The following is a 15,119-nucleotide window of genomic DNA, read 5'->3' as shown; positions in this document are numbered from 1 at the left end:
CTTGGCGTACGCCGGATTTACTAGTGGTTTGGTAACTGCCGCTCGCTCATGAATTGTGGAGTTCTGCCCTCAATGTTCTTGTGAAAATATGAACATGGGTATTCAGCTCAGCAGTCACATTTGCGGTAGTTGTCTTATTGTTGGCCATAATCATCCTCAATGCCCTCCTGTCTCTGGCACTTAGTTGACACTTTTGTCCCCACTTGTGTTTAGCTGATGTTTTTCCGGAAGCGGTATATGCCGTTTTTTACCTTTCTGATACAGTTCCTTATAATGTCCCCCAACAAATGGCTACTGTGATTACGCATGCATCCACTAGGTGGGCACCAACAATTTGCCCTCTCTAAGTCCTTGATCTGAAACATGGTTCACTTTCACCTGCACTGAATAATGTCAACAGAGCAATGGAGACCTCCAACAGCCTCTTCAGGCTTTTTGTGCCCTATTTGATGGGTGCACAAAACAGAAGTAATCAAACCGCTAGTTCAACACATAACATTCCAGTAGTTTTCATATTATTGTCTCCTGTGTGTGAAATATGTATATTTCATAAACATACATACATACATACATACATACATACATACATACATACATACATACATACAGTTTATATAAAAAGTAATGAGACCTATTTTTTTTTTTCTGACACGACTAAGTCGCAGCGTGCATGATCCAAGCGGGTTCGATGGAGGGGGAAGTCAGCTTCAAAATGCACCGAGCGTCAGTCGCCTACGAGCTTTCGTGCTGTTCGTATTGTGGTTTTAGTGGTCCCTAGGCTTGGTTGAAGCTGGAAGCGTTGTGAAGCCGTTCCGGGCCAGGTAGTTGTTGACTACGAGGCAAGTGTAGCTTGGTGCATTGTCATGCTGCAGCTTCCAATTGGCAACAATGCACTTTCTGGATCATGACCAACATCCCCATAGCTGATTTTCGAGTCCCATACACAATTTAATGGCGTAGCGCTGTTCGATGGACGTTGCATTTTTATAGACTCGATGCTTGAAGAATGTTCTGGAAAACGACTTCCGTGCGTCGTCCATGCGTGGACAACTCATTGGCAGAAGTGTGTCAACGTACTAGGGTCTTGTTTTGAAGAATTTTAATTGTAGCGATATCTTCATTAAATATTTTTTTCCCGAATTTGGTCTCATTACTTTTTATACAAACTGTGTGTGTGTGTATATGTATCTATCAGGGGTGGCCAAACCGGTCCTCGAGATCTACTAACGCTTCACATTTGCCACATCACCTAGCTGCTGCACAGCTGCAGTCAATATTAACGGTCACATTTTCAAATATGCTGCATTCATTCCGGGATGCAGTTACAATCCCGGCGGTCGGGATCCCGGCGTTCAGAATCCCGACCGCCGAAATGCTGACACATTCTCCCTCCGTGGGTGTCCACGACACCCCTGGAGGGAGAATAAATTAGTGTACCGGGCCCGCTGCGTGGCGAGCGCAGCGAGCTCGCAAGGGGGGGCGATCCACGTCCCCCCCCCTTGTCGGGATTCTGAACGCTGGGATCCCGACCGCCGGGATTCAATACTGAATCCTTCATTCCTACTATAGATCCACAGGGTGCCTGGAAAACATGCACCGTTGGTAGATCTTGAGGACAGGTTTGGCCACTCCTGAGATAGATAGATAGATAGATAGATAGATAGAGAAAGCTGGTCTGCTACCTTGTGATTTTCTCTGTGTATGTATGAGTGGAAAAAAAAAGATGTAGTTTCACTCGCTGCCAACATATGGCAGTGTCTCAGACACTAGACATATATGCATGACAAGTAAGACCGTTCACAGCAAATGCTTCGAAAGCTAGTCTGCTACCTTCTGTGTTTGTTCATGTGTAAGAAAGAGATGGCAGTGTCAAATATACGTGTGTTTGTGTATATTAACTACATGACAGGTTTTATGTGTAATGTATTCTTCATAAACTTCCCCATAGTTACTATGACATTTCCTCTCTTAAGCTTTTTCCTAACAAAAAACTTGACAAATTAAGGAGTTAAGGTAGCTTTTTTATTTTTTTTATTCATAATATTATTTTTCCAGTTTTACATGTTTATTAGAGGAAGAAATACTAACGAGGATGTTTGTTTTTAATGTACAGGATCTTTTATATATTTAGTGAACACAGATTCTATACTAAGCGGTTTCATTTTTTTTTTTTTTTAGTACAGCATTAAAAATTATTTAATGTTTATGGCTCATGGTAAATGAACATAAATATGCAAATACTGTCTGTTTAATTAGGGCAGGAGACATCATTTTGAATTAATATGTGGCGTTAATTAACAGGAAGACTAATGTTGTGTTGTAATTACCACCAATATTCCTGGCATACTGAGTGATTGAAGGTGAATGTAATAGATAAAAAAATTGACTAATAACTTATGTTTTTTTTGTAGGAAGATGGATCGACTCCTGAGACTTGGTGGTGGCATGCCTGGACTTGGGCAGGTCAGTAACCCTCGCTCAATAGTCCAGCATTTTATTTGAAATTTAAACTTACTATGATCCTTGATTATTAACGCTGAGCTCTCACTCAATAAGTGCTTCTAGTCTTCACTATGATGTCACTTGCTTTTTCTCTTATACCTCGGACCTGGTGATTGTTGAACATGCTTCTGTCATAGCCTTGCCCACAGGTTTACTGTAACACTGGCTTCATTTTTACGTTCTAGTCCATCTGCTACAGTGCAAAGAACACGGTTAGCAGATTGAAATGGATTGTTTTGTTAAATTGTCTCTGCAGTTTACTCCAAAATAGGAAAATGCTTCGTATTTACAAGGCAGCCTCCACTCTTCCCCCTCCCCTGTCTGTCACTCTGTACAGATGGGAAAACATGGCATTGAGTACTGGGTTCTTGCCATAAAGCCTTAAAACCTGAACAAACACTAAAATGGATAAGTATGGGGATCTTTCTTTATTTAGTGACCTGGCTTGATGCAATCAGCAGCAACAACAGAGGAAGGAATGCATGGCTGGAGAGCTCATCCTGAACACCGGGCGATGATGGGGAAATTGCTGGGCTGAAAACACATACATACTAAGGATTTTTCTCCTGTTTAAGCGATTTTCCCCGGTGGAAAGACGTCCACTCTGTCAGTCACTTGCTGCTAATACCAGTAGATGAGTGGCCGGGCCAGCGATGATGTGGGAGCGTGCATCGGTGCTCATTGCTGCTCCGTACACACTGGGCGGCTTTCCAGCTGACAGCAGCTCAAACGAGTGTGGCTTTCAGCTCAGTCGACTCACATCCTACTTTGTGTTGCACTTTTCAGCCCATGGCCAATCCCCAAAAATACTGTGATGCATATGGTGGTTTCCAACCCCCTTAAGCTATAGCTCATGTCAAGTTTCTGCTATATGGAAGTACACATTAACAATGCTTTTTGAGAATAGCAAACTCAAAACGTGTGTGTGTGTGTGTTTTGCTTTTTTTTTTTTTATAGGGCAGCTTTAACAAACAGGGTACTTGTGTATTATCACGGCGCCCACGATTTCCATCGCAGGGCATTGTACAATGAAAAATCGCGTTGCATCGCATGCGGTGCGATTTTACCGATTTTTAATTGTATGGCTTCTGACCATGTTAAATGCCCCCCCCAGACCTGATTTTTCATTGTATACCCACCCTCATGGCTCATGAGTATGCAAAATGCCCCCCCACTATCAACGGCAACCCGAAGCGTGGCGAGCGCAGCGGTACGCGTCCTACGACCTTTTCATACTCCCACTATCCACGTCCAGCGTGGAGTTGATTTTACAAAGTGTGGCGAGCCACCGAGCCCAAAGCGTGGCGAGCGGACACGCATAACTTCACAGGTATACGCGTCCCCTCATATGGTCCGCTGCGCTCGCCATGCTTCGGGCTCGTGGAGTTGATTTTATAAAGTGTGGCGAGCGCAGCGGGCCACCGAGCCCGAAGGGTGGCGAGCGGACGCGCATAACTTCACAGGTATACGCGTCCCCTCACCGGGCTCGCTGCGCTCGCCACACTTTATAAAGTCAACTCCACGCCGACGTGGATAGTGGGTGGTATGAAAAGGTCGTAGGACGCATACCGCCGCCCCTCGCGGGCTTGCAGCGCTCGCCACGCTTCGGGTTAGTGCTGATAGTGGGGTGGCGTTAACAATGGGGGGGCATTTCACATAACCCATCAGGGTGGGTATACAATTAAAAATTGGGTGTGGGGGGACCATTTAACATGGAAATCAGTTTGTTTATTTATTTATAGTTTCTTATATACCGCAGCAGATTCCGTTGCGCTTTACAAAAGTAGACAGTGGTAAGACAAACTGGGTAACAACAGACAGACTTGGAGGTAGGAGGGCCCTGCTGCAAGCTTACAATCTATAGGGATATAGGGGGAAACATAAGGACAGGCACCAGTAATAGCATAGCAGTTACAAGTCCAGAAGGGAAGCTATATAATACATAAGTGCCTCGGAGGGTTATGCATGTAGAACTTAAATATGATAGGCTTGCCTGAAGAGGTGAGTTTTCAGGGAACGCTTGAAAGTTTGGAGACTGGTGTAGAGTCTTATTGTGCGTGGAAGGGCATTCCATAGGATGGGAGCAGCCCGATGAAAGTCCTGTAATAGTGAATGGGAGCTAGTGATCCGTGCAGAAGAGAGACGCAGATCTTGTGTAGAACGTAGTGGTCGAGATGGGAGATATTTTGTGATAAGTGCAGAGATATATGCTGGTGCAGTATGGTTAATAGCTTTATATGCAAGTAGAAGTGTTTTATATTGAATACGGTAATATTACAGGCAACCAATGGCGGGACTGGCAGAGCGGATCAGCAGACGATGAGCGTCTTGCAAGGAAGATCAGCCTAGCAGCAGCATTTAAAATTGATTGCAGTGGTGAGAGTCTGTTCTTGGGAAGACCAGTTAGGAGACTATTGCAATAATCAATGCAGGATATAATGAGTGCATGGATAAGAGATTTGGTAGTGTCTTGTGTGAGAGAGGGTCGTATTTTGGATATGTTTTTTAGATGCATGTAACATGATTTGGAGACAGATTGAATGTGGGGAAGAAAGGACAGTTCAGAGTCGAGGATGACCCCTAAGCAACGAGCTTGTGGGGTAGGGTAGATTATCGAGTTGTCAAAAGCGATGGAGATGTCAGGATGGTAACTGTTCTTAGTTGGCAGGAATATAAGTAATTCCGTTTTGGAAATATTGAGTTTGAGTTGGAAAATCGCGATATTAAAATTGTATACACAGCCCCGGGAAAAGGCTGAAATCGGGTCCATCGAATATCTTAATTAATGGCATGCGATGGGCGCCGTGATAATACACAAGTACCACAAACCGCTCCCATCTCATCTCATTGTTTGGCTGACTCCTGACTCCAATTAGTTCTTGGAGAAGTCATTAGCCTAGGGGTTCAAATACTTTGTCCACCCTGCACTGTGGATGTTTGCATGGTGTGTTCAGTGAGAACATATAATTGTTTGTATGGTCTTGACAGACTGCGTTTGTCTATTGCTGTGACTTAGATAACGATCAGAACCTATTTTTATGACCAATTTATGCAGAAATCCAGGTAATTCCAAATGGTTCACATACTACTTTTTCTTGCCACTGTATTATAAAGATATCTGGGTTTTGATGCTTTTTCATGTTTTGCGGTATATACTTAATTCTTAGGGTGCAGGTGGAAGAAAATGAAGCAGCTCTAGGGATTTTCATTGGTTATAGCCATCCGCATGTGTATTAGAGTTTTGTGGATAATATTGCAACATGTTAAACTAGATTTGCTCTGACTCTCCTCCCTTACCATTTACACAGTTGAACAAACCGCTTATCTGTATATCTGTTGCTAGAATATGAATTTCCCGGTTCAACATGTAATGTCTAGTGCAGTGGTTTCCAAAGTGGGCGCAGGGGTGCCACGTGTTGGTGGTCCAGGACCAAAACAAATTATGGTCCAAAAGGTAGGCCAAACCAATGCTAGTGACTGGCAATCCTAAAATGTGGGAAATTACAACCACCGTTATGTCCACCACCACATAGCTGTACCTAGGGGTGACAGGTAAGCACAAATTAAGGCCCATACATACACTACTTGGAGATTTTGAGCTGAAAGCTGCTCAAAACACCAAGTTTGAGTGGCTTTCAGCTCAGTGGCCCGTGTGTATGATTGGCTTTCCCCCCAGCGATGACAGCAGTCATCGTTGTCCATACATGCTGGGCATTATTGCCCAGTGTGTATGGACCTTAAGTTTAATATATCAATAAAACTTTTGGATTAGGGGTCCCTAAAATGCTGATACTCTAGGATGCTGAGATACAAGAAAGTTTGGGAAGAATAGCCCCACCTCCGGTCCCACCCAATTCAGAGACTGAAGATGACTTGGTCTGGGAAAGTCCTCTGAGCTCTCGGAGAGCAGAATGGGCCACTCCGAAGTGAAGGTGGCATGCGGATCCGGCTGGTCAGCAGAACGTTTGGGAACCAATGGCTTTGGTTTTTTTTTTTTTTTAGATCATAAAGTTAGAATCCAACCTGTACTTTCTATAAATCCTAGAAGAGGTATGTTCATTATTATATCAATCCTATTATATCTATCCCCTCCCCTCAAAAATTTAAGAAAATACATTCTGGATTTTAGCCCGACTAAAGAAACACTTTTCTAAATGTCATCTGTTTGATTTAAGGCCAGTGCAGAACATCAGTGTGACGGGGCTGTCAGGCGCTAGATAAGCATTAGCTATATTGCTACATCATATAAAAGCAAAATATAGCAGCAGGTATCAGAATGGCTGACAGACCATGTATAGGTCGCCACCATATGGTCAACATACATATTGTCGACATGGTCAAGAGATTGAGAAGCAATAAGTTGATACACAAAAAAAAAAAGTTGACTTATTAACATTTATTTATTAAGTTATTTATATAGCGCACACATATTAGTGTTCCTTCTAGGAACTAAATGGGGCAGGGCACTGGTTTATTTGGGGCAGCATAAGAGGGGCGGACCGGGCACGCCGACGTCACTGAAGGGGGCGTTCCCGAGCCGCCCGCGTCACTGAAGGGGGCGTGCCCGAGCCGCCCGCGTCACTGAAACGGTGGTGCCCGGGCTCTTTCCCGTAGTCATGGCCAGGCGCGCTCCGCGCCTGGCCATGACTATGGAAAAGCGCCCGGGCACCGCCATCTACGGGACAGGCAGCAGGCTGTTTTAGTGGGGCACTGCTAGAGGGGCAGGGCGCATTTTGCCCTTTAAAAATCGGGCAGGGCGCAGCGCCCCGCTAAAGCAGCCTAGCGGGAACACTACATATTCCACAGAGCTTTACAGAGTATAGCTGAACATTCACATCAGTCCCTGCCCCAGTGAAGCTTACCATCTATATTTCCTACCACATGAACATGTGGGATCAATAAACCTACCAGGATATTTTTGGGTTGTGGGAGGAAACTGGAGGACCCGGAGGAAACCCACGCAAGCACGGGGAGAATATACAAACTCTGCACAGTTCTTGCCATTGTGGCAATAAAACCCATGACCTCAGTGCTATGAGGCAGTAATGCTAACCATTACACCCTCTGTGCTGCCCACATTGACTTGAGGTTTAAAAAAAAATAAAAAAAAAATCCCCCCTCCGTTATTTGTACTTTTTCATACTTTGCCATCCACGTGGCCTCTGAATGGTAACGGTTAAGTGTGCCAGGCGCAGCGCTAGCCTCCTGGCCCGAAGCATGACATGCACATCTGCACACTATGGGCTTTATTCTAGTTCACTCTTTCTGACAAAACCATGGGGTTTATTCTAGTTCATTCTTTCTGACAAAATCCTTCTTAGATGGACAAAACCATGTGCACTGCAGGGGGGCAGATGTAACATGTGCAGAGAGAATTAGATTTGGGTGAGTAATTTTGTTTCTGTGCAGGGAAAATACTGACTGCATGATTTTACACTTCAATATAGATCTCACTTTGAAGAAAAACCCCACCCAGATCTAATTCTCTCTGCACAAGTTACATCTGCCCCACCTGCAGTGCACATGGTTTTGTCCATCTAAGAAGGATTTTGTCAGAAAGAATGGACTAGAATAACCCCCCATGTGCACTGCAGGGGGGCAGATGTTACTTGTGCAGAGATAATTAGATTTGGGTGAGTTATTTTGTTTCTGTGCAGGGTAAATACTGGCTGCTTTATTTTTACACTGCAATATAGATCTCACTTTGAAGCAAAACCCCACCCAAATCTAATGCTCTCTGCATAAGTAACATATGCCCCACCTGCAGTGCACATGGTTTTGTCCATCTAAGAAGGATTTTGTCAGAGAGTGAACCAAAATAACCCCCTATTTGAGAATCCACAGGCTCTGGTGTCTACATTGACCCGATACAATTTGAAAAACTCGTGTTCACCTGTGAGTATCTATAAAACTAAGCTACGTATTGTTGCTATAGATATGCTAACTATATTTGAATTGTGACTCATCGTCTAATTTACTTTGACAAAAACATGTTGCAGTGGAGGAGGAGCAGATGTAAAATTTGGACAGTATTTGCGGGCTGCATGCAAAAGTAGACAGTATTTAAGCAGCATGCAATCTGTGCCAGGGAAACACTGATGTATTTATTCCCACCTAAGAAACTGGACTTTAATGACGTGTTGTAATGAACAGCGGCTGTTACACATTTATTATGTTTATCTAATCTACTTGAAGTGGCACGAGAGCAAGCGTTCGATCACATCTGGTGGCATAGCCTTTACCCGGAGATGTGCGAATGCTGAACACATTGACCAGATGATGTGTCTTCCTCTGACCTTTTGTCTGCTGTGCTAACCTTTTGTGTAGAGAAGATTTCCGAAAGTCAGCCGAGTTTCTCACCTTGCATGTGAAATCTGACTGCCATTAGGGTTCTCAATGCGCATTTTTTAATGATGTCAAAATGATCTAACTTAATTCCAGCTTTTGTCAACTGTCTTCTTGAAATGTGAGAAAATGTGTCTGAAAGGTCGACATATGGGCTTCATACAATTGATTCTGCTGAGAAATTAGCAAAATGTAAATTTGTTTTAATGCCATTAAAGAAACATGTAGTGTAAATCATATGCAAGATGTATACATTGCAGCAGCTAACACTTCCCTGTCCTGCTCTTAGCCTGTTCTATTGTAAAAAGTATTGAAACCTCTACTTCATGCTGCAAGCATACAGAACGGTAGATCTAGATAGAGGTGTATCACTCTGTTTTACGCTAATGTCATAGTTGTGAGAATAAATATGTAACAGTAGTTTTGTTGCACGTTTACAGCCCTACGTATAAGGCTGGGTATACACTATTTTTTTTTCAATATATTGTTGGTTCCAGCGATGGACGATTTTTATTGCTAGCGCATCAGCAATAGGTATGAGCATCCTTTTATTTTCAGATCAACCCTGCAGCACAGTTGATGCAATATGTTGTTAAATCAGCTGAACATCTGATAGGTTCACAGCCACCGATGTTCAAGAGATGCATCATCTGTCAATTGATCTATCGAGAAGGATGAACCCGACCTTAAGGACCATACACACTGGGTGACTTTGAGCTGAAAGTCGCTCAAAACAGCAGGTTTGAGCGGCTTTCAGTTCAAAGCCGCCCAGTGTGTATGGCCTGGCGGTGAGTGCTGCTGCGTGCTCCCGCAACATCGGCGGGAAACCCGCTCATCTGCTGGTTAAACTAGCAGATTAGCGGCTTTGTATAGTGCTGCGCTATGCAACGCCATCCTCCCCCCCCCCCCCCCTTCTCCGTCGGCGCCGGGCAGGGGGAAAGCCGATCAGTGTGTATGCACTGAACGGCTTTCCCTGCAGCGATGATAGTCGCCCAGTGTGTATGGACCTTTAGTCACTTAGTCAAGAGATTCCCTTTTGTCTGATTACCACTCTATTGGCCTTTTTCCTGTATTATCCATACATGATCATGTATATGTGTCATTTTGTTTTTATTTCATTACTTTTACTTAAAACTTAAGGTGACCGTACAGTTGATTTGACCAAGGTTTTGTGTTTTTTTTTTTTTTTGTTGTTTTTTCCTACTTCCGATGGATCGACCTGAGAAATCTGGTGAAAAGTGGCCAAATTGCGTGTGTTTGACATCTGATCTGCTATTCCGTGTGCATTTGATCTGGTGGTTGATCCTTCTGTACATAAGCTAAATCGGAATCGCAGCAGTCGGTGCACATCGCGGCTGCATCTAATTTATCGCATTTGATTTCCCTTGAACTCCCCCAGCAGCTCCCCGGGAGTCCTTTCATGCTGTGTTCACATGTAAAAATGGAACATCAAGTGCCAAATCGGATGTAAGGACTCCCAGAAAGCTGCCGGTGGAGTTCAAGGGAAATCTGATACGACTTGCCCTTCAGACAAGTCACACCAAAAGAAAAAAAAGATGCAGTTATAGGCCGCTTCCATGCTAGAAGAAATTTCTTCTATCTGACATTTGTGATTGTATTTTCTCTTTAATATAAAATCACTGATCCTGGTTTTCTTAGCAGTGTCGCGCTCTTTGATTTAGAGAGGGAGTTAGCGTGCATGGCAATAGCCACTAGATTTCCTAAACGAAGTGCCAATTATCTATCATGCTCTCCCATCTGTGAGTATATTTTATCAGATGGGATTGTTGGGCTACTTCCAGGATAGGGCATCATGGATGGCACTCAAACCTTATCACTTGGAAAGTGAATTCCCAAGCATGGGGCTTGTCATTAAATAACAAAAAAAAAAAACTGTTTTCTACAGCTTTTGAGAACACAGTCATAATATATATGCAGACCTGTAAGACCTGCCAGTAGCACGAGACCAATTTCTCATCCGCTCTTGACTGAGTAAATATTACTTGTCACACTTGTTATGTAAGTGAGCTGTTTAATCAGGGAGAACATTGTTATGTGAACATTGCTTTATTCACAACCAGGTTTGTAAACTAGCATTGATAATAAAGTTAAATGAATACCAAGAGAACCTCGTGGAGGCATTCAGTGACTTAAAGCTACCTATAGCAAAAATGCATGCAGTGCTAGGCTCTATGATCTGGGAGCTGCCCCAATCGATGCTTTCAAAATGAAGAGTAATCTAATCGGGGCTGAGTAGAGAAGTCTGATAGCTCCTTGCTACAACCGAGTCATCAGACTCTTTACCTCAGCACAGAGTATTTCAGTGTGTGAGCAGTGATTTTTGCTAAAGAGGATGAGACCGCTGAATGGGACTGGAGCTACATCCGTATTTTGATTAGAGGTATTGGCTGAAAAGAACAAGGTCCCTAATACTGGAGTCTGGTTCCTTTCAATTAAGGAAGAACTTTGAAATCCATTCCTATATGAAAAAGTTCATGAATACAACCTGTTATAAGTAATATACTGATGAGGTCCTTGTGATAATTTAGAGAATGTGGCACAGCGCTGGGAGTGAAGGGTCTGACGCCGCTGTCTGTATCCAGCTCCCATATCAAGTAATACATTTGTAGGACAGAAGAAAACTTATTTAGAAGCAGCTAAAAGTTGTTATAGCAGGCCAAGGGGTTTATTATCCTAAATGCTCACATTGATCTGTGTTTTGAGGCATGTCCAAACACATTAATAAGCTGCATGTGAAACCAAATGTGATCAAACTGAGCTCACATGTACATGAATGGCCATTTATTGGCATACTAATTACCTCTATATAGACATCCTATAATATGTAGGGTTTGTTTATCTGTAAAGAATACAGTAAAAGCGACCAGAAGGACACTATGATGCAATTAGTATACTCTGCATTAAACATATGTGGGGATTATTGACTGATCTCTGTTCAGGGCATGCAAACGCATGTACCCAAAAATAGTCCAGAATATCCACACTCAACGTGTGGCAGCAGAGCACTCTCCAAAATCACAAATCAGCCTTGTGATAAAACAGAGGGGTATTTTAATCCAATTGGTGCAACAAGGCAATATACATATGGAGTATGTATGCTCCGATGTTTCGGTCCCAACAAGGACCTTTATCAAGGAGCCTACAACATACAAATGACACAGATGTTTAAATGCGTGTCTTTCTTTTTCAGCACAGCATGCATTTACTATCTGTGTCATTTGTATGTTGTAGGCTCCTTGATAAAGGTCCTTCTTGGGACCGAATCACAAGGTTGATTTGTGATTTTGGAGAGTGCTCTGCTGCCACACGTTGAGTGTGGATATTCTGGAATCTCTCTCTCTCTCTCTCCCGGCGGGCTCCGGTATTCAACGTGTCAGGGGCTCGCTGCCCCTGACTGGCGAATATGAGCTCCTGCGGCGTATGCCGCAGGGAGCCTGAGGACGGTGGCAGGCAAAGAGATGGAAGTCTCTCTGCCTGCCCCAGAACTTTGTGGGGGGTAGGTGGGCTCCCCGGGTGCCAGGCAGCACAGGCTGCCCCCCGGGGGTGCCAGCAGGGGACCTATATTCACTATACCCGATTGTAACGATCGGGTGCAGTGAATATATGAATATGTAATGAGCGGCTCGGCTCCTGCGCCCCCTGCTGGCTGCTGTGTAAAAAAAATAAATAATAATAATATTTTTTTTTTTTATTAAATATATATTCATGTGCTTACAGCACATAAATAAAAATAGCATGCCCCTCCTCAGAATAAAATTCCTGATTTTTTGACACCAAATGTAAAAAACAAAACACTTTATTTTAAAAGTTCACATTCCACTTCACCATAAAAAGATAGCGATTGCTACTCGGTGAATCATGGTGAAAAAAAACCGTGAAATGTATTCGCCATGTGGTCATTGAATAGGGTGATTCACCGTTTTAGTCAGAAATTCGCCAAACAGCACAAATTCGCCATAAAAACATGGCGAATCAGGCTCATTGAATACCGCCCATTGAGTAAGGTATAAATTGTATTTATTTTAGTGCTTCATTCTTGGTCTTTTGTTCAGTAATGATCCTTGTTTAGAGTCATTTTGTTTTTAGATTAGTTATTTGTTTTAAATTTAAAGGAGCATCATTGCCTATAAGACCAAGAGGTGTGGTTCAAAAGATACAGTATGTAAACAATCAATAAGTGTACACTAGATGGTTTTCACGGTCACTATATTAACCCCTTACCGACGCAGCCTGTTTTTGCCTTCCTGACAGAGGCCTTTTTTTCAAATCTGACATGTATCACTTAAGTGGGGATAACTTTTTTTTGCTTTTACTTATCCCAGTGATTTTGAGATTGTTTTCTCGTGACACATTGTACTTTAAGTTAGTGGTAAATTTTGGTCGATACAGTTTTTATTTTTTTGTGAAAAATACCAAAATGTCGTAAAAAAATTGAACATTTTGCAATTTGCAAAATGTTAAATTTTCTGCTTGTGAGACAAATAATCATACCACTCAAAATAGTTCATAACTAACATAGACCATATGTAAACTTTATGTTTCATTCATTATTTCAACTTTCTTTTATTTTTTTTGGACACTAGGGGGCAGCAGAGTCAAAATTATATACATAACACAGTAAACGCTGCAATTGGCTGTTCACTTTTGAACAGCCAATTGCAACGATCGCCGATCGGGGGGGGGGCATCGCTGCCCCCCCTGGGCAATGAGGGAAGATGTCTGCTGTCAGGGACAGCAGACATCGTCCCTCTGTCACCGCGTCTCTAGACGCGGTGACACTTTAAAGTCATGACGTACATTTACGTCATGTGTCGGGAAGTACATCCCGACCATGACGTAAATGTACGTCAAATGTCGGGAAGGGGTTAAAAGGTCAATAGATAAGTAATCAACACATAAAAGATCCAAATGTTCTTTATTTTCAACTCTAAAGGCCCATGCACAATATAAGATTTTCATTCCAATCTACCTGGTGGGAATGAATATCTGGGATTTTCTGGAAACAAATTACAATCAACCATTTGCTCCCAATAGCTGGACAATCGACAAAGGCACTCCTCTGCATAAATTGATTTACCCAATTTTTCTGAATGACCATGTTTTCCATGATTAGGAGCATATGGTCAATTGTCATTTGCTCCCAAAAATTTCCAGATATTCATTCTAACCAGCCAGAGTAGAAAGATAATCATAAGGTCCATACATACCAGGCCATTACCTTCTGCTCCATGGGAGGTTTCTGTCCTTCATGAGCTTGCACACACACATCTGTTGGTAATGCCAGCAGATGAGTGGCATTCCCGCGATGATGCGGGAGCGCTCACGCTCATCGACTGGCCATACACACTGGCTCAAACTTACTGTTTTGAGCGGCTTTCAGCTCAGTCGCCCGCTGTGTATGGGCCTTTACACTGAAAAATCATTTGCATGTCAACCATCTGGTGATGACCTATTGACTGTTTGCTGTCTATTTTCCATCCTGTACCAGTATGATCTTCCCACTTATTGCGTTCCTTTTATTTTTTTGTCTCACTTGATTATCTGCTTAAAATGTTAATTGACATCAACCCTACAAATTAATTTTCTTAAGCTAGATATTTAACAATAGTAAAGCCTGCTCAAGCAAAAGCTTTGAAAGCTATTCTGCTACCTTCTGTGTTTGTGCATGTGTGAGAAAGAGACGTAGTTTCACTCTCTACCAGCAGATGGCAGTGTTTCGGAGACTCACGGACACTGGACATATAGATAATTGGTTAAGTGATGTGCAGAACTGTTCCATCCTCCAAGCCTGCATGGAACTGGTTTGGTGTGTTTACTCATCCCTGTTCCCAATAAACTATTGGTCTCCCTGCTACACTGTATGGTGCTGTATGTAATAACATGGCCATTTGGAAAGAGCAGACTTGAATGGCAAGAACACTAGGTACTTATGTAATATCTGGGCTTCCGTTTTTCTTATGAGACCGCGTCCCCTCGCGGCGCTCGCCACGCTTTGGGCACGGTGGCTCTCTGCGCTCGCCACACTATATAAAATCAACTCCATGCATAGTTGGATAGTAGGGGTATGAAAAAATGGGGTGCATTTAACATGGGAGCCCAGATAATACAGAAGTACCGAACACTTTAAGCACCTATAAAATTACCCCAGGGCTTTGAGACCTATATGCAATTACCTGGAAAGTCACAATAATTCCCACTCTACAAACTTAAAAAAATACAGAGGCATACATTTGTAACCAGCAAAATATTAA

The 15,119-nt window shown here is 42.9% G+C and overlaps 1 protein-coding gene across 1 annotated transcript in view; it reads left to right on the top strand.

Moving 5' to 3' along the window:
* Positions 1 to 15,119, top strand: part of PSMD14 (proteasome 26S subunit, non-ATPase 14) — an 89,390-nt gene that overhangs the window by 24,368 nt on the left and 49,903 nt on the right. The window contains exon 2 of the mRNA XM_083153952.1: positions 2,412 to 2,463. Coding sequence (XP_083010078.1) covers positions 2,416 to 2,463 — 48 coding nt within the window. The 5' untranslated portion in view covers positions 2,412 to 2,415. The remainder of the gene's footprint in view (positions 1 to 2,411; positions 2,464 to 15,119) is intronic.

The sequence above is a fragment of the Crinia signifera genome, chromosome 7 (assembly GCF_055691185.1).
Source record: "Crinia signifera chromosome 7, ASM5569118v1, whole genome shotgun sequence".
NCBI lineage: Eukaryota > Metazoa > Chordata > Amphibia > Anura > Myobatrachidae > Crinia > Crinia signifera.
This window is presented reverse-complemented; position numbering and strand designations above follow the sequence as displayed.